Below are 19,451 nucleotides of genomic sequence, written 5' to 3'. Positions count from 1 at the left end.
CACTTTTATTTAAGTAGCAATATTCCCTAATAAATTTCAGAAAAGGTTTTTTAAAAAAAATGAGTTTATAATATGAGAGAATAAACGAGCTGTGCTTGTAAAATTAATTTAGATGAGATTTTTAGTTAAATGGCAATGGGTAAAATAAATGCATTTTAATGGTCTACATTTTAAACAAATTTTGAAATAAATCATGAAATTGTAATTCACTTCATGGAAACTACAATATTTTGAGTTAAGATAGAGTTATACAGGGGAAGGGGAGGATAAGAAATCAGAAGGTTTGGATTCGGATTGTAATTTTTATTTACAACCTATATGACCTCTAAACCTCTCTTTAGACCTCACTTCTCCCACTTGTAAAATTAATGGTTTTAAAGTATGTAATACAGTTCTTTTCAGTTCTAAAGTTTATAATCATAATTGGATGAAACAGTAAAGTAGATGAACTCTCTCTGCAGGCAAGGAATGAAAAATTAAAAGCTCACCAGTACAGAAGTCCAATTTTCAACTTGACAGACACCAGATTTGAGGGAGGATTCAATTTACCTGTAATTAGTTATAATTTTCACTTTCCTCAATTCATCCAAGAAAACATAGAAACCTAAGATAAATCCAATTCACACACCACCTATTAAACATATATTAATTGCAGCTTCATCTACATGTTAGCAACTAATGTCCTAGGCTTATGTTTTCAAATCAAATTTAAATTTGATGCCATAAAAATAAAAGAAAATCCTTACTCCAATAGCCTGCAAATCTGAAAGTACTGCTAGAAAAGGCAGAGATCTAAAATTTTGGAAATCCAAAAAGAAACTTATAACTGATAAATTCAATGTTGTTAGAAAGAGAAAATATTTTTCAAGTTATTAATCCCAAATCTAATGGTTGTCGGTTTAACCTGAATCCACAGGTTGAGGGAGCAGTTTTACTTTCTCATAATTATTATTATCCAATTTAGGAGACTTAAGCAGGGTTCTTGTTTAAAATATCAGTGCTTTCAAGGACAAAGATACACACACCCAAACCTAATAAGGGTGATTTCATTTTGACAAATTGCTTAATTCATAAACTGTCAACTCAAATTGCATTCTCATTATTGTCATGACAGCCCAACTTGCATTTCCAAGTTTAGCATTTCAATTATTCTCATTTAAAACCCTTCTGTTCTTTGAGTATTCTTATTCTAGAAAACTACTGGTTTCTTTCAGGACTATACAGACCTTAAGAACAAGGATAGTTTCGGGTTTTTGTCTTTGTATGCCCAGAGCCAGCACAGTGTTTTGATATAATTGTTTGAAGAATTTGATTGAATCCTTATGATTTGTAGATTTCCCAGTGTGATGTCACTTAAATCTTTAGTACCTTTAGCACCAAGTCCATCCTGGAATGGTTATTGGATAAATGTAAGATGATTGACATTGACCTTATACCATTTACAAGAACATTTCAAGGGCATGCCTCCAAATATCCATCAAAAGATGGTACCATCACTGAAATCCCATGAGACTCGGCCTAGTTCTGGCCAGTTTTATGCGAAGTTTTGTGATTAATATAGTGTTCCTGTAAGAAGCATCCTGGAGTTCTGATGATCTACAATAAATGCCAATTTAATATAATTCGCATTATTTGTTAAGAACTGGGTACAAATTGATCATTTATTAAATGCATATTATGTGCAAGGCACAGTAAGGATAGGAAGATAAAGGCAAAATGATCACTGCCTTCGAGAATATAGAATATAAGATAATACAAAATATATATCAAGTAAATCAAGGTAATAGGAGACAAATAAATTATGGAGAGACCTCAGCCAGGAACTGGCTGCCTTCAAAGAGCTTGCAGGTGAGAGAAAAGATTTTTAAAAATAGACATATGGCTTTTAGAAGTCTGATGCTACAAATGAATATAGAAGAGAGATAGGAAAATTGGGAGTCACATAGCTAGGGGAGGAGAGATGAGAATCATTGAAACCTTCCTAGAAGAGGTGACCCAAGCTGGAAAAAAGTTTAATTAACTGAGGTTTATAGGGCGTCCTATTAGACAAGAAAGAAAGCCCACACAATGTACAAAAGTGGGAGAAAGCTGGGCAACATCAGGAAATAACCAATGGTCCAATTCTGTGGGACCAGAGAGTAAAGAAGTAGGATTAGTGAGAAATAAGTTTGGAAAGGTACAATGCGATCAGATTGTGACTGACCATGAATGCTATGATATTTGTATTTATTCCTGTAAATGAAGTCCCAAAGGCATGTGGTAGTTCTAAAGATGAAAAAATGAATCCTGATTTTTTTTAATGATCAATGAGCACTCTATGTCACCACTACGGTCACCAGAAAGACCAACTAGACCCTTTAAGAAAAGCACTCTCCCTTGCAGAAATACGTTCCCTCTGAGAGGTTCCCTGGACTAAACCTTCCCTGATCAGCTATAAAGACGTAAATAACTTTTATTATACAAAGATGAGCAAAGGAATCTGTAGGTAAATCTCCTCTGAAGCGGAGATAAGTTCCTATTTGCAACAAGATGCTGAGATGGAGAAAAGGATGCTAAGATCATCAGCGGGGACAAGAAATACTGGGTTTTGCTAGAGACCAGGCTCGCTCCGTCCGCACTTGTTACGGGTGTAACTGGTGAGGAAGGTCCTGGACCCAACACCAGAAGGGGCGCTGGATGAATTTCAAAGGGAAAGGAGCCCCCGAATCCTAGACCTGGGAAGGAGCCTCGCCAGCTATCTGGTCCAACTCCAGACCCGAAGAGGAATCCCACTATACATATTAGAGGAAAGCGAATCTCTTCTCAAGTTGGCGAACACATTTCCGGGCTAGAATTTAACTCCTCTCTTTCCCGGTTCTCTTTTCTCCAGCAGAAATGCAAAAGTGCGCGGTGCTTTGCAGTGAGCGCAAGGAGACAGGTGCAAAGTCCTCGGAGGGAGGGTGGGAGGGAGAGAGGAAGGAGCCCAGCGTGGGGGCAGGGAAGGGGGCGTGGGGAGAGTGCGTACTGGGGTTGCGCCGCGCGGCCCGAGCTCTGCTGCTCCGCCTGCCTCTGCCTGCGCATCTCTGTGCCGCTGCTTCCCTGCACCCCGGCCCGGCTCGCCCGCACCCGGGAGCTCACTCGCCTTTTCGCCGCCGCCGCCGCCGCCGCCGCTGCCTCCTGGACCATGACCAGCTGCTGGCAGCTGCAGAACTGCCGGGCCCTGCGACTGGCCTGGCCTCCTCCGGGCGTTAATCTCCGCCCCCGCCGCCCTCTCCCGCCTCTGCCTGCGGCGGGGCCCCGGCCTGGGCCCGGCCCCCACCCGCTCCGAAGCTACAGCGGGGGTCCGGCCCGGCTGCCCCAGGCCCTGCTGCGCACGGACGCCTTCGTGGGGGGCCGCTGGCTGCCCGCCGCCTCGGGCACCTTCCCCGTGCAGGACCCGGCTAGCGGTGCCCAGCTAGGGCGCGTGGCCGACTGCGGGGCGGCCGAGGCCCGGAGGGCCGTCAGCGCTGCCCACCAGGCGTTCTCCAGCTGGAGGGGCGTCTCTGCCAAGGTGAGAGTGCCCTGGGGAGGAGGAGGAGGAGGAGAAAGTGGGCCCTGCCAGCATGGGAAACTTTCCTCCCCCAGAAGAGAGGACTTTGCCAATGTCAACCGTACCACCCATCAGTGACACTTGGTGTCAGAAACTAGGGCATCTAGGGCTAGTGGCAAAAGTGGAAAAGGGAAAGAAAGTCAGTGATTGGGTGCAGGTGACCTCTGAACTGAGAGAGTAATCTCCCTCTCCTTCCAGAAGAAAAAAGGCACTGTCCCAGGTTCGTGTCCGGGAAGCTTTCTTAAGAATTTAATCTAATCTAATTTACATGACTTTTGGTGCAAATCTTGTCTCTGTTGTAGTGGAGGAGCAAATGATTGGTCCAGGTCTGCCACCATACTAAGTATATGATTGTGGACAAGTCATTTCTCTAAAACACTGAGTTTCTGTTAAGGAAACCAGAGATAACCTTGACTTCCAAGGGAATTAGAGCCCTACAGGAAACTGACCTAAGAAATTCTTGCCTTTGGCTTAGGAACTTGTTTATATAAATTATCTTTAATTATCAATGATCCTTAACATCTTGACTTGAAGTTAAGCGCATCCTATTTTGATCACTAAATCAAACTACACATGGGTTCAGAGGTCACCTACATCCATTCACGGATTACCTTTCCCTGTTCCTGCCATTAATTCTAAATGCCTTAATTCTAGAACCAGCTCTCTCCTTTTTTTTCTCTACTCTATCCTTTTCATGAGATTTAGTCACAAAGTGAAAAGAAAATAATAAAATCAGAATGTATGTATAGGGACAAGGAATTCAGAAATTCAAGCAAAAGAATGAAGAATTAAGTGGGATTTATGTATAGTAATATAGTCTTCTTAATGATGATACTATTCATTTCAAAAAGAAAATAATATTTTTCCTTCATATCCACACTGATTTGGTATTGACCCAGCCTGTCTTTCTGGACAGACTTCATTCATCCCTGCTACAATCCCACTAGATAGTGGATTTTCACAGTCTAAGTAGCCAATTCTACTAAGTTACTACATAAGTAATTCCCCCATTTATTTAACAAGAAGAATGATAAAGGATGTGTCTTATAAAATAGTATTACAGATTTCGCCTTACTTAGAAAAAGAATAATTCAACCTCTTATTCCGAAATTCATGAAAGACACTACTTAATCTTTTTTCTTTATATGCAAAATAGAGGTAATAATCATTGTACTTCCTATCATACCATGTTGTTTTGAGGAAAATTATTTTTTAAGTGACTGCTATGTGCGAGGCACTCTTTTAAGGGATCAGAAAAACCTTTCCCTAGAAGGCATCACCTTAGCCAACTGATGAAGGAAATGGACTTCTAAGAGATATAGATGAGGCCTTGGGTCCAGGCAGTATGCACAAGCCCAGAGATAAGATAGCAAGGTTGTGTATAGTGAAGATGGCTGGAATGCATATAGCATGAAGGGAAGTAATATATAATATACCTGAAAAGGTAGTAAGCTCTCAAATTGTAAACTTAATTGATTTCAAACTCAATAGAAACAAATCCCCATAGACCATTTTTTTGTTTGGTTGTTTTTGGTTGTGACTGATTCTCTGTGACCCTTTTTGGGGTTGTTTTGAGTAAAGATTTTGGAGGGGTTTTTCATTTCCTTCTCTAGATCATTTTACAGAGGAAAAAAACTAAGGCAAACAGGATTAAGTGATTTATCCAGGGTTCCACAACAAGGGAGTATCTGAATTAAGGTCTTTCTAAGTCTAGGCCCTGAGCTTTTTCCACTATGCAATCTAGCACAAATTAATGTTATCTATGATATATTGTATTTTTTTTTTTTTTTTGGTTAAACATTTCTCAGTTACATTTTAATCTGGTTCTGGGGGAACTGAGAAGTTTTGCAGGCAGGAATCTGGCAGGCTGAAGTTTGGCACCTATATTGTAGAGGGTTTTAAATGCCAGTATGAAGATTTTGTATTTTATCATAGAGGCAAGAGGGAGCCATTCAATATTTTTGAGTAAGAGTAATATGATCAGATCTGGTTTTTTGAGTACCAGTTTAGCAGCTTCATAAAGAGAAGGCAGAGATCATGGAGATCAATTATTGTTTGTCCTTCATTTCAAAGAAAACCAATGACATTTTGCAGGAGTTCAAGAGTGACTATGTGAGTGGAAATAAGGGAATATGAAAAATAAAATGATGCAAGAGTTATTAATCTAGGGTATAAATTTTTTTTAATATTTTGGTAACTATTTCAATATAATTGATACATTTAAAAACATTATTCTGAGAGGGGACCTATAGATTTTACTAGACTGCCAAAGGAGATCCTGTAAGTCTCGATTGTAGAGGTGGAATTGAAAATGATGGTGTTAAAGGGAAGGGATGTGCCAGTGATAAAACCAAGAATCTTAAACTGGATCGCTAAAACAATAGTATTATCTTTAAGAAAAATGGGAAAATTGAAGGAGGCATAAATTTTAGGGAAAATATAATGAGTTCCTTTTGGGACATCTAGTTGGGGAGATCGAACAGACAGTTGGTAACTCATGACTGGAGTTCAGGAAAAAGAGCTTAGGGATGACTATATAGTGTTAGGATTCATTCACTTAGATCGAATTGCATAATTGAATCCATGGGACTTGAAATCACCAAGAAAGAAATTGTAGAGAGAGAAGTGAAGAGAGCCTATGATGGAATTTCTACACTTAATGGATGGGAGAAGAGCAGTGATCGATAAATAACAGCAAAAATGGAAGGAACAGAAAGAATCAAAAGAGAAACTGTCATGGATCCCAGAGGAGGGGATGTGCAAAAAAAGAGTGCCTTACATTATTAGAAGCCACAGAAAGGTTAAACTAGAATAAGGGTTGAGGGGGGGGAAAAAAAAGCTCTGGATTTAATAGTTAAGAAATATTGGTAACTTGTGAAAACAATTTTTGGTGGAGTGCTGTGTTTAGAAGCCAAATTCTCAAAGGACTTAAGACATGAATAAAAAGAAAGGAAACAAAGGCAGTAAATATAGACTCTCCCTAAAAGAGGAAACTGGGGAATAAATAGTTTGAGTGTGTGGGAAAATCAAATAAAGAAATTTTGTTGTTTTTTTAATAGATGGGAGAGAACTGAATTTACTTGAGGGCAGCAGAAAAGGAGTTAATAGATAAGGAGAATAGATAATGGAAGATTTTAAGTAAGGGAATAATCAAGAAAAGTTTGAGAGAAGAGGGAAAGGAATGGGTATAAGTATAAATAAAAATATAAAGTATTATATAAAATATAAGTATAAATAAAAGTATAAATAAAGATAAGTTTTGGTAAGGGGAAAGAGCTACATCTTTATCAAACACTTGAGTAAAGGAGATGAGAGAGTAGAGTAAAAGAAGGAACTTGAAGTGCTTGCTAAGTGGCAAGATATAGGTATAGGAAACTTAAGAAAAATTGAGAAGGTTTAGAATAGCTGCCATGAGAAGTATAGTTGAGTATCAAAAAAGGAAGAAAAGCACTGTCAGTAGAGAAGGACCATTTAATATTAGATAATGTATTTATGGGGAACACATTCAGCGTGGTTATATGATTTTCACCAGAATCACAAGAATAAAAGTGGAGGAGATAGAGAAGGGCAGCCCCAAGTTGGAATTTAACATGGCATGTTAAGGGGAGAGTTTCAAGGGGAATATTGATAGAGGGACAAGGATTGGATCTATGGGACTTCAGCACCAAGAAGAGAGGGTTGTGTACAGTTGAACTGATCAAAACTGAAGGGAGGAAAACCAAACCAGAGCAGGGGTGATAGACCCGGGAAATGAGGAAGGAAGTAGGGAACAAGAATTTATTAAGCACCTATTATATGCCAGGTGTTTTTGCTGACTGCTTTACTGATTTCTCATTTGATCCTTACCACAGTGGTTTGAAGTAGGTGGCTGGGACATCATTGTAAGAATGAAGCACACATTTAGAAGGCAATACAGGGGAAGAAATAGATGAGTAGCAGGCGGTATACAGAGTGAAGAATATGAATTGTGTTTTATGGAAGTAGAATCTTTATGGGTGATGGTGACATACAAGAGTATGACTATCCTTCGGTGGGCCTTGAAGTAGAATGAATGTATAGGTCATAAAAATTGAGGAACTTGATGAATTGGGAAAGTGAGGCAAAAAGGAAAAAGAAAACAAAGGGGTATGAAATATGTATTAAATTCCTTAAGAAAGAGATTTTCCTTTTCTGTTTTTCTTCTGTGTTTTTTTTTTTAAATAAACAGATTTTTTTTTTAAGGAGGATATAGATATAGATATAGATATATATGGAGTGGAGAGGAAAACTATAAACCAGGTACTCAACTACATGAGAAAGGAAGAAAAATGACCTAGGGAACAGCAGACCAAGTTCTGGTTAGGTATATTAGATGAAGGAAGTAAATGTCATGGAAGAAATTGCTGAGAGATGATGACAAAGAGACAGTCTAGAAGCTCAAGTGAGGTGCAAGAAGCATGTCTTTTCTTCCTATTTCCATATCTGAGAAAAGAAGCATTCAGTCCTGGAGAGGCTTTTAAGAGATAAAATATCTTTTGGGGAAAGCTAGATTTTCTTTAGCATAAGAAGGTGGAAAATGAAATGGAATAAGTGGAGAGTAAAGACCTTGAATGAAAGGAAGTTTGTTTAAATAGCAACAATGGCAGTGTCCCAGAATTTGAGATGAAATGGGAGACTTTGGACTATGTTGGGAATTGGGCTGACAAATAGGCATAAAAGTGTTTGAATGTAGGAAAAGAACCTGAGATTTCCCTGGATGGGTGAGGTTTCTCATAGATTAGAACATAGCTTTTTGATTTTTTTTAAAAAACCTCACCCAATCCCCCTTAATGTTAGTGTGTTCCTTTAGTGACTATCTACAATTATATGTGTGCTCTCTCCCCCATTAGACCGAGAGTTTGTTTTTTTTAATGAGTTATTTCTTTCTTGTCTTGTCCCAAAAGGACCTGTCACTGTCATCACATACATGTGTTTACATGTATGAACTCATAGTCTTCTTACTGTATTGTGAGTAAACAAGATGTAATTGGTATTTTATTGTTGTTATTTAAAGTCTGTGATGCCTGTTCTCCAAGGAGCCCCAAGCAGTTTAAGGTTTATAAGCATTAGTCTAAAGAACACCCTTGTGAAATAATAAAAAGAACTTGTCAGACCACTCAGAAGAGTAGGGAGGAATAATCCAGATGAAGAAGTATATCAATACAAGTTCAGTTGTGTGTTCATGCTTAGAGTAGGAAAAGTAATATTATATCTTAATTTTCTGCTTGGGGAATATAGGACCATGACAATATGTGTTTATCGCTTGGCAGACATGTAGGTACATGTTCTGTTGGTCAAGCATCCTTACTCACACCTCATGTGCTTTGAATATAACTATCTGATAGGAAACATTCTTCCCCCTCCCTCCTTCTCTGTAACACCTTGCTTCTGAGTATCCATCAGTCATTTCTCAATACTTAAATACTCATTTGTCCTTCTCTATTTTGAGCATCCAAAAGAAGTTGAGGGGGGAGATCCTCTTCTTGGTGACGTTCAGGCAGAAACTAGCCGACCACTTGTTGGGAATATAATGAGACTTCCTTTTGTATATGACCAGATGTCTGCTCAAGTCCAGTTTTCAGATTCCATGATTCTCCATATACTCTTCTTCTTTTAAAATTTAGCCCAGCTTCCACCTTTTCCATGAACCCTTAACTAAGCCTTTCCCCTTTCCTAATTTTTCCCTCCCTAAGTTTCCAACGGAAAAATGATTTCTTCATTCTCAAAATTCCCTAGAACACTTTGTCCAGATTTTTTCTTTGCCCCTATCATATTATTTGTGTATGTCATATTCCAGCAGTAGAGTCTACTTCCTTAAGGGAAGAAACTATGCCAGGTCAAGTCAACAAAGATTTGTTAAAAATTTGTTTGACAGAGGCAACTAGATGGCACAGTGGGTAGAGCACCAGCCCTGAAGTCAGGAGGATCCCGAGTTCAAATCTGCACTTAACATGTCCTAGCTGTGTGTCCCTGGGCAAGTCACTTAACCCCAACTGCCTCAGCAAAAAAAAAATGTTTGATAGACGCTGTGATAAGTGCTGAGGAGGCAAAGAGGAGCAAACTCAGTCCTTGTTCTCAGTGAATTCTCAGTCTAATGGGGCAGAGACCACACATACAATTGCAGATAGTCACTAAAAGAACACAGTAGCTATGAGGGGGATTGGGTAAGGCTTCTTCCAGAGGGTGAGATTTTAAGTGATAATTGAAGGAAGCTAGGAGATGAAGAAGGAGAGAATTCCAGACATGGGGGACATCAGTGAAAAAGCCTAAAATCAAGAAATAAAATATCTTGTTGGAGAATCAGCAAAGAATCTTGTGTTGCTGGATTGTAGAGGATGTAAACAGGAGTAAGACATAAGGTAAGAAATGTGGGTGGCAAAGAAAGAACACTGAGAAATGAATGTAAACTGTTTGCATTTTTGTTTTTCTTCCCAGGTTATTTTTACCTTCTGAATCCAATTCTCCCTGTGCAACAAGAGAACTGTTTGGTTCTGCACGCATATATTGTATCTAGGATATACTGTAACATATTTAATATGTATAGGACTGCTTGCCATCTGGGGGAGGAGATAGGGGAGGGAGGGGAAAAGTCGGAACAGAAGTGAGTGCAAGGGATAAGGTTGTAAAAAATTACCCTGGCATGGGTTGTCAATAAAAAGTTATAATTATTTTTTAAAAAATGTGGGTGGAAGTCAGGTTATAAGGGACTATAATATAAGGGACAGGTTATAAGAGAGGATTTATATCATTTTTCATCTTTTACCCTATTTCTCTACACTTTCTTCCTTTGTTTCTCATCTGATTTGTTCCTCCTTTCCTGTTTCTTAAGCCTCCATCTTTGGTTCTTTTCCTTTTTGGACTCTCTCCTTTGGTGATCTTCATTCCCATGGTTGCAGATTTTTCCTTGACATGTATAATCCTCAAGTTATCATCTCTAACTGTGACGTTTCTCTGAAACTAGAATTTATATTGCCAGCTGGACATCACCATCCCTATGTTCCCTTTTCACATCAAGTTCAACATGAATAAAACTGAGCTCATATTTCTTCCTTCCCCCTCCCTCAAGAACCTGTTTATCTTGATTACCCTATCTCTGGGAAAATAGTGATACCATGGACTTTGTGTCATCCCTGCTTGTAACCTTGGAGTTGTATTTGACTCCTCCCTTCCCCTCATCCCACATTCAGTTGCCAAGTCCTATCACTTGTATCTCCAAAGTGTCCTTGGTATGTGTCCCCTCCTTTCCATTCTTTCTGTCACCACCCTATCCCAGGCTCTCCAGGTTCTCCTCCCTCCACTTCATCTTACACACCATGGCAGGATAGTTTTCCTAATACACACCTGATCTTGTTCAAAATTTTTTGATGAGCAATCAGAACAAATCATTAGAGACATAATAAATGGGTTTGGTTATCCCAGTATGACAATGGAGGAAGATTGGAGTTCTTTGTCTTAGGAGGAAAACTACTTACTCTCTCTTGGCTGGCCCCTACACTTGTGTGTACAAAATTACCTTGTAACCTTGATGCTTCTCCTAGGCTTTCACTGTAGAATTAGTCTCCTTTCTTGAGGAGGATTTTCTTTTTTCTTTTTTTTCTTTTTTTCTTTTTTGTGGAAAGCAGGCCTTCTGAAGACTTGTAAATATCTCTGCAAGGGAGGGATTCCCAGACCTTACTTCAAAGTTTCCCCCAACTCCATTGTTTAGTTCCCCTACTATCTATCTTGTACAGGAGTCTCTGGCATAAGGGGAGGAGTTGATCTTCCACTCTCAGCCTCTGGTTTCTCTAAGCTTGTGGTAACCTTGCTTACTTAATGATAAAGGGGTTTTGCATAACGAAAGGAAGTTTCTCTAGGATTAAATTAAATTTGATATCAAATAAAAATCTATGATGTATAAGGAACTGATGCATATTTATAAGATTAATAATATACACTCCCCACTGGAGGAATGGTGAGAGGATATGAACAGATAATTCACAAAGGAGGAAATACAAACTTTTAGAAACCACATGAAAAGATAATCAAATTTCTCAGCCTCAGGAAAATGCAAATCAAGGTAACCATTAAGATGCCCAGTAAGATAGAAAAAATAATAATAAAAACAGGAAAAATTCATTGCTGGCAAAACTGCACATGGTTATAAATTTTTTTTTGAAGAGACTATGGCACTGGATAGAAAGTAACAAAACTTTTCAAATCAGTGCTAGAAATTTTCCCCCAGATACTCATAAAAGGGCCTCATCTGCAAAAATATATCATCAATAGTTTTCTTTGAGATAACTTTCTATATGTTCAGCAGTTTTGAGAATAGCTGAATAAATTATAATGTCTTCATGTAATGGAATATTGTGCCATTTAAAAAAATAAATATGAAACATACAAGGGAATACAGAAAGGTCTCTACAAGTTGTTCTACAATAAAATCAGCTGAACCAGAACTGTATGTACTTTGACTGAAGAGCAGATATAATCAGTTATAACCTGATTTTCAAAAATGATTTAAAAAAAGAAGGAACAAGGAGAAAAAATGGCCCAAAGTGGTCGAACTTCTTGACATCAAGGAGGGGGACAAAACAAGTATTGTAGGGTTTTCTGTTTGTTTTTGCTATATTCATTTACTTCTGGCTTTTTAAAGGGAAAGATTTTTACATTAAGATTTTACTCCTTGTTTTACATTTACTTATTTTTTAAGATCATTTTAAGGTGTATACAAAAATCTTTGATTCTCTGTTCTTATTATCAAGTCCCATTGTATGCTGGACACTTGGGATAAAAAGACAAAATTGAATCAGTCCATATCCTCAAGGTGCTTACTTTATATTGAAAGAGACACTTGTGTACACAGAGATAAGTATACGTGAAATGGTAAGAAGGAAATTAAAAAAAAAAATCTCAATAGTATCTAATTTTTCAAATACATGTAAAGATAATTTTTAACACTTTTCTTTGTAAGATTTCCATTTCCATATTTTGTCTCCCTCCTTTCCTTACCTCCCCTCTTCCCAAGATGCAAGCAATCTGATATGTCATAAATGTACAGTACTTTTAAACATTTCCATGTTTTGTCATGTTGTGCAAAAAAAAAAAGTCAGATTAGTATGGAAAAATGTTTAAAAGGATTGCACATATTTAACCTATATCAGATTGCTTGTTATCTTGGGAAGGAGAGAGGTAAGAGAAGAAGGGAGAAAAGTTTGGAATACAAAGTTTATAAAGATGAATGTTGAAAGCTATCTTTAAATGTATTTGAAAAAATAAAATACTACTGGGAAAAAAATAAATGAAAAATTAAACCAAAAGGGGGAAAAAAACGAGAAAGAAAAAGTGATCATACAAAAAAATGAGAATAGTACTCTTCCATCTGCATTCAGTCTCCATAGTACTCCCTTCCTGGATGTGGATGGCATTTTACATACCAAATATATTGGAATTGTCTTGGATCACTACACTGCTGAGAAGAGCACAGTCTGTCATAGTTGGTCATTGTATAATCTTGCTGTTACTATGTACAGTGTTCTCCTGGTTCTGCTCACTTTAATCAGCATCTGTTCGTGTAATTCTCTCTGGGCTTTTCTGAAATCAGTTTGCTCATTATGTCTTATAAAACAATAATATTCCATTACATTCATGTATCATAACTTATTTAATCATTCCCCAACTGATGGACATCCACTGAATTTTCAGTTCTTTGCTACTACAAAAAGGGCTGCCACAAACATTTTTGCACATGTGGGTCTTTTATTCCCTCTTTTATGATCTCTTTGGGACACAGACTCAGTAGTATTACTGTTGATCAAAGGATACACACAGTTTCATAGTCTAGGAAGAAATTTTTTGAGTAGAAATATTAAAAAGCTGGAGATGACCAAGAAAGATTCTATAGAGGTAACTGTTGAGGTAAGTGTAAAGGAAACTAGGAATACATTCTAAGCCTGGAGGACAGCCTGAACAAAGTTGCAGAAATGGAGAATGGGGTCTCTCATAGGAAACCATCAGAAAATCATTTTGTCTGGTCTGTACCAAACCTAAAATGACTCCACTTCTTGGTCCGGTTCCTGTTCTCAGCCTCCTTCCTTCATACCTTCCTTCCTTTGTTCCTTCCTTCTTTCCTTCCTTCCTTTCTTTCTTTTTGTTTTATTTTTCTTATTATTATTATAGCTTTTTACTTACAAAATATATGCATAGGTAATTTTTTCAACATTGACCCTTACAAAACCTTCTGTTCCAAATTTTCCCCTCCTCCCCACCCCCTCCCCTAGATAGCAGGTAGTCCCATACATGTTAAATATGTTAAATTATATGCTAAATCCAATATATGTGTGTGTGTGTATATATATATATATATATATATATATATATATATATATATATACACACACACACACACACAGTTATCTTGATGCACAAAAAAAACTGGATCTAGAAAGAAAAAAAAAAAAAACCTGACAAGGAAAACAAAAATGCAAGTAAACAATAACAGAAAGAGTGAAAATGCTATGTTGTGATCCACACTCAGCTCCCACAGTCCTCTCTCTGGGTGTCTATAGCTCTTTTCATTACTGGACAATTGGAACTGGTTTGAATCATCTCATTGTTGAAGAGAGCCATGTCCATTAGAATTAATCATCATACAGTCTTGTTGTTGAAGTATATAATGATCTCCTGGTCCTGCTCATTTCACTCAGCATCACTTCATGTAAGTCTCTCCAGGCCTTTCTGAAATCATCCTGCTGGTCATTTCTTACCGAACAATAATATTCCATAACATTCACATACCACAATTTACCCAACCATTCTCCAATTGATGGGCATCCACATTTCCAGTTCCTTGCCACTATGAAAAGAGCTGCCACAAACATTCTTGCACATACAGGTCCCTTTCCCTCCTTTAAAATCTCTTTGGGATATAAACCCAGTAGTAACACTGCTCAGCCTCATTTCTTATAGCTTTTTGTTTTCATTTTCACGTAAAAGTCAAACTTTTTTTGTTCTCTTAAATTTTGAGTTCTGGGCTTACCCCATCTCTTTTTTCTTTACTCACATCATCCCATATGCCTGGAATGTTTTGAGAAATTTATAGTCATCTGTCATTCTTTGAACTATGGGCCAATTAGATAATGCTTTCTGGTTTTTATTTGTTCTTTAGGAAAGGAGTGTATTACTGCGAAAATGGTATGATCTGATGATAAAGAATAAAGATGACCTTGCCAAGATAATCACAGCTGAAAATGTGAGTACAGTGAGTAGTCTGCCTGACTCTCATAGCTTTTCCTGGCTTGAAGCTATCCTGAAGATCTGTAACCATAGCCAGGGTGATGTATAAGTGTGCTATTCTGACACTAGGAATATATATTTGAAGTCTCAAATAAGGTTCTCATTTTCTTATGCTAAAAAATGGGAGAGTAACTTTAAGTAGAGGAGGAATGACCATTTATTGAGTATGTTTTAGAGTGGTTTCTGTTCAGATATATATTGAACAGGATGGCCCTGTTATCTCTTCTTGCAGTGTGTGTAGGTGTGTAGGAATCCTTTGCTAAACAAGGACTCTTGACTTCTCTTTAATATTGTTATTATTGTGTAGTGAGATGAATAAATTAAAATAATAATCCCCTGGCCACTGATTAGCTAGTCAAATGTGTCAGTGGATCTGTGATAACATTGGTTTGGAAGTTCTCTCTAACATTGCAGATCATGACCCATCCGTATTTGCCTCTGTGAATCTTATTCATGTCCCTGTCCAATGGAGGTCCGTTCATCTTGTTTCCTTATTTTTTGGTGACATTGGGAAGAGACCAATGTAGGCACTTAGGATAAAACACCTTTCATTCCTTGTTCTTGATCAGTCCATCTCGTTTGCACTCATACATTTTCCTAAATAGCTATGAAAATTGAAAATTCAGGGGCAGCTAGGTGGTATAGATAGAGCACCAGCCTTGAAGTCAGGAGGACCTGAGTTCAAATCTAGCCTCAGACACTTAATACTTCCCAGCTGTGTGACCCCGGGCAAGTCACTTAATCCCATTTGCCTCAGCAAAAAAAAAAGGAAATTGAAAATTCATGCACTAAATGTAGACTTTTACCAATATAGGAAAATTGAATAACAATTATTATATATATATATTTTTTGTATATGACCAAACTGTTATTTTGCTGTACAAAAAGAATCAGACTCTGAAATATTGTACAATTAGCTTGTGAAGGAAATCAAAAATGCAAGTGGGCAAAAATATAGGGATTGGGAATTCAATGTAATGGTTTTTAGTCATCTCCCAGAGTTTTTTCCCTGGGCATAGCTGATTCAGTTCATTACTGCTCCACTGGAAATGATTTGGTTGATCTCATTGCTGAGCATGGCCAGGGCCATCAGAACTGGTCATCATATAGTATTGTTGTTGAGGTATATAATGATCTCCTGGTCCTGCTCATTTCACTCAGCATCAGTTCGTGTAAGTCTCTCCAGGCCTTTCTGAAATCATCCTGTTGGTCATTTCTTACCGAACAATAATATTCCATAACATTCATATACCACAATTTATTCAGCCATTCTCCAATTGATGGGCATCCACTCAGTTTCCAGTTTCTAGCCACTACAAAGAGAGCTGCCACAAACATTCGTGCACATACAAGTCCCTTTCCCTTCTTTATGATCTCTTTGGGATATAAGCCCAGTAGTAACATTGCTGGATCAAATGGTATGCACAGTTTGATAACTTTTTGAGCATAGTTCCAAACTGCTCTCCAGAATAGTTGGATTCGTTCACAACTCCACCAACAATGGAATAACAATTATTATAGCTAGCATTTATGTAATACCTACTATGTGCCAAGCACTATGCTAAGGAATTTACATTCATCTCATTTGATCCTCATAACTGCCCTGAGAGATCAGTGCTATCATGATTGCCATTTCACAATTGAGGAAACTGAGACAAATAAAGATCTTCCTGACTTCAGGACCAGTGCTCTTATCTACTAGTCACCTAATTGACATTAACTTACTTGTTATTTCCTTCATCTCTTGTGACACTGATTCCTAGACCTATAATAAATTGAGGAATTTCTCTACAGCAGGAAGATGATTCATAAATTGGGAATTTGGGATAAACTGATTATAGTCTTTTAAAATTTAAAGAATGCAAGAGCACATACAAGCCTTTTCTTTCTTTTTGTTTTTATCTTTTGAAAATTATAAACTTAACAATACTAGGCTTTTGGTTATCAGGGATGTCAAAGCTGTGACTGTTATGCATTTTTTAAAATGATATATAAGAACGGTTTAGTCACATGTAGAATGGTTTAATAGATAGGATTAGAAAGTCAGAAAGAAATCTTCCTCAGGCACTAGCTATATAACTGTGGAGTAATCATTTTACTAATATTACCATTAGCTGGTTTTAGAAGTTATATTTTTATACTGCTCCTGGTGAAACCATAAGTCATCCAGTAATGGATGTATCCTTTATATGCTTCTGGTTTAATTTTAGGGAAAGCCTCTAAAGGAAGCCCAAGGAGAAGTTCTGTATTCAGCTCTTTTCCTGGAGTGGTTTTCTGAAGAAGCACGACGCATTTATGGAGACATCATTTATACCCCTGCAAAGGATAAGCGGGGCTTGGTCCTGAAGCAACCTGTCGGGGTAGCTGCCATTATTACTCCAGTAAGTGGAAGAATTTGCTAGATCTTGAAAGAATCATTTATGGGGAAATGATAACATTTATCTAACAGCTTATACATTCTTCAGTGTGATAAAATGTAAAGACATCCTTGACATTTGTGGATTTTACATTCAGTTTTGGTTATTCACAAGACTTGGCCATTGATAATCAAATAGATATTTTTAAAGATTTGGGGCAAACTGCAGAAACCACAGACAATGCACATTTAAAAAAAAAATTCAAATCGATTAAATTTTATCATTTACTACCATAAGTATATCTACTCAACTGTATTATAAACAGTGAAATTTTGTTAAAAGTTAAAGCCAAAGAACTATGGCTGTGTATTCTTTTTGGGAATGCTTTCTCTTTTTCTCTCTACTATCCAGACTTAGTCACATGATTTTCTCTACAGTACTTTTAGTCAGAGAAGGAAATTTGTTTAAAAAAAAGTGCTGAATGAAGCTGCAAAGTGGCTGCAAAGACTCTGGATAATATGGTAGATTTGTTCAATACTAATCCCTCATGAAGAAACTGCAACTTCTTTATTCAGTGGATTGTTTTATTTGTTTTGTGTGATAAATAAATATAATCAGGATTATTAAAAGTAAAGGTTTGTGTGAGACAGAGTTATTTATGATTTTTCATTCACAGAGGTCCATAGTGCTTTATAAATATCAAGGAAAAACTGGACTCCTCCTAAAATTATTGAATCTGTTCTTGATCTTCCTGATTCCTTTTCAAAGATATATGAGTGTCACTCAGTACTTTTATGATAATGTTAGGTGTGGCAGTGATGAATGAGAATGTATTTTTTTTTTTAAAAATAAATGGTTAAGAGTCATATACTGATGAGTGTTATTGGAATGCAAGGGCTTTATTTACAAGGAAGGTAATTCAATGGCATGATGACATATCCTTATGATGTATCTTTTGCTTGATTTGATAAGTTCTTTCTTCAGCCTAATTTTATGTTTTGTAATCCTTTAAACTCTAAAAAGCCCTTTTGTAATATGGGTCACGCTTTGCAAAATGTTTGCTTAATTCAAGGTTATTATCATCATAAACAAATGTAAAGTGATGTAATCTTTTGTACACAAAGCTAGAAGGAACTTCAAAAGCCATCAATAGTAGAGGTTCTTAACCCAAGTCCATGCATTTCCAAAGAATCCATGGATAGATTCCAGGGGATCCATGTGAATTTGGATTGGGTGAAAAAAGTAACATCCTTATTTTATTTTTTCTTCAATTATTCGTTTATTTATGAGAAAAGTCCATAGATTTTGCCAGATTACCAAAGGAATCCATGACAAAAAGAATTAAGAACTCTTTGATCTAACTGAACTCTTAGCCAGAGGATGAACCCTGCCTACAGTATCCCTAACAGAGTGGTCATTTAGCCTCTGCTTGAAAATGTCTCATGACTAAAGAAAAAAAAAAACAAAAACATTGGTACCCTCTAAAAGCCCTTTTTTGAAAGCTCTATTTGTGAAATAATTTTCTTTATATTGAGGCAAAATGTGTTTCCTTGTAACTCATTAGTGTTTTTTTCCTGCCTTCTGGGATCAAGCAAAATAAATGACTTTGGACAATGTGGTGGTCTAAGAAGGGCATTGGACTTGGAATTGGGGTAGCCACTTTGTCACTAGCTAACTGTGTGACCTGGGACTAGCTTTCCTGGATTCCAGGTTCCTTACCATAGATTCCTCAAGTAAAATGAGGAGCTTATATGAGTTAATCTGAAAGCCCCATTTGAACTCTAATGATGTTCCTTAAACACTTGAAGATAACTGTCATGTTCCTCCAAAGTCTTTTCTATTTCCCCCATGTCTTCAGGTACTCTTTGTAACTACATGGTTTTAAGTTTTCTTACCATCCTGATTATCCTTTTGTGGAACTACTTCCTCTGTGGCAATGCAGCTCCTAGAACTGAACTTGGTACTACAAATATGTCTGAATATAAAGGGAGGGGAAGGAATCAGCATACAGACTATATGTTGGGCACTATGCTAAGCACTTTATCTATATTTTATCATCACAACAAGCCTGTAAGGTAGATGCTATTGTATTTCCCATTGAATGTAATTTAAGTAATAAAAAATTAATACAAAAATTGACTTACCTAGGGTCACACAGCAGGTAAGTATCCAAGACCAGATTTATATTCAGGTCTTCCTAACTTTAGACTCAGCACTTTATCCTCCACACACCC

At 37.3% G+C, this 19,451-nt stretch overlaps 2 protein-coding genes across 2 annotated transcripts in view; one reads left to right on the top strand and one right to left on the bottom strand.

Moving 5' to 3' along the window:
• The window catches only part of GPLD1 (glycosylphosphatidylinositol specific phospholipase D1), a 61,213-nt gene extending 58,152 nt beyond the window's left edge, over positions 1-3,061 (bottom strand). Inside the window, exon 1 of the mRNA XM_031946779.1 lies at positions 3,005-3,061. Within this exon, the coding sequence (XP_031802639.1) occupies positions 3,005-3,060 (56 nt within the window). The 5' untranslated portion in view covers position 3,061. The remainder of the gene's footprint in view (positions 1-3,004) is intronic.
• Positions 3,005-19,451, top strand: part of ALDH5A1 (aldehyde dehydrogenase 5 family member A1) — a 37,690-nt gene continuing 21,243 nt past the window's right edge. Inside the window, exons 1-3 of the mRNA XM_003760133.4 lie at positions 3,005-3,529; positions 14,733-14,816; positions 17,071-17,241. Of these exons, the coding sequence (XP_003760181.2) occupies positions 3,164-3,529; positions 14,733-14,816; positions 17,071-17,241 (621 nt within the window). The 5' untranslated portion in view covers positions 3,005-3,163. The remainder of the gene's footprint in view (positions 3,530-14,732; positions 14,817-17,070; positions 17,242-19,451) is intronic.

This window comes from Sarcophilus harrisii, chromosome 1, assembly GCF_902635505.1.
Source record: "Sarcophilus harrisii chromosome 1, mSarHar1.11, whole genome shotgun sequence".
NCBI lineage: Eukaryota > Metazoa > Chordata > Mammalia > Dasyuromorphia > Dasyuridae > Sarcophilus > Sarcophilus harrisii.
The sequence above is the reverse complement of the archived record's forward strand: the minus strand, read 5'-3'. Positions and strand labels throughout refer to the sequence as shown.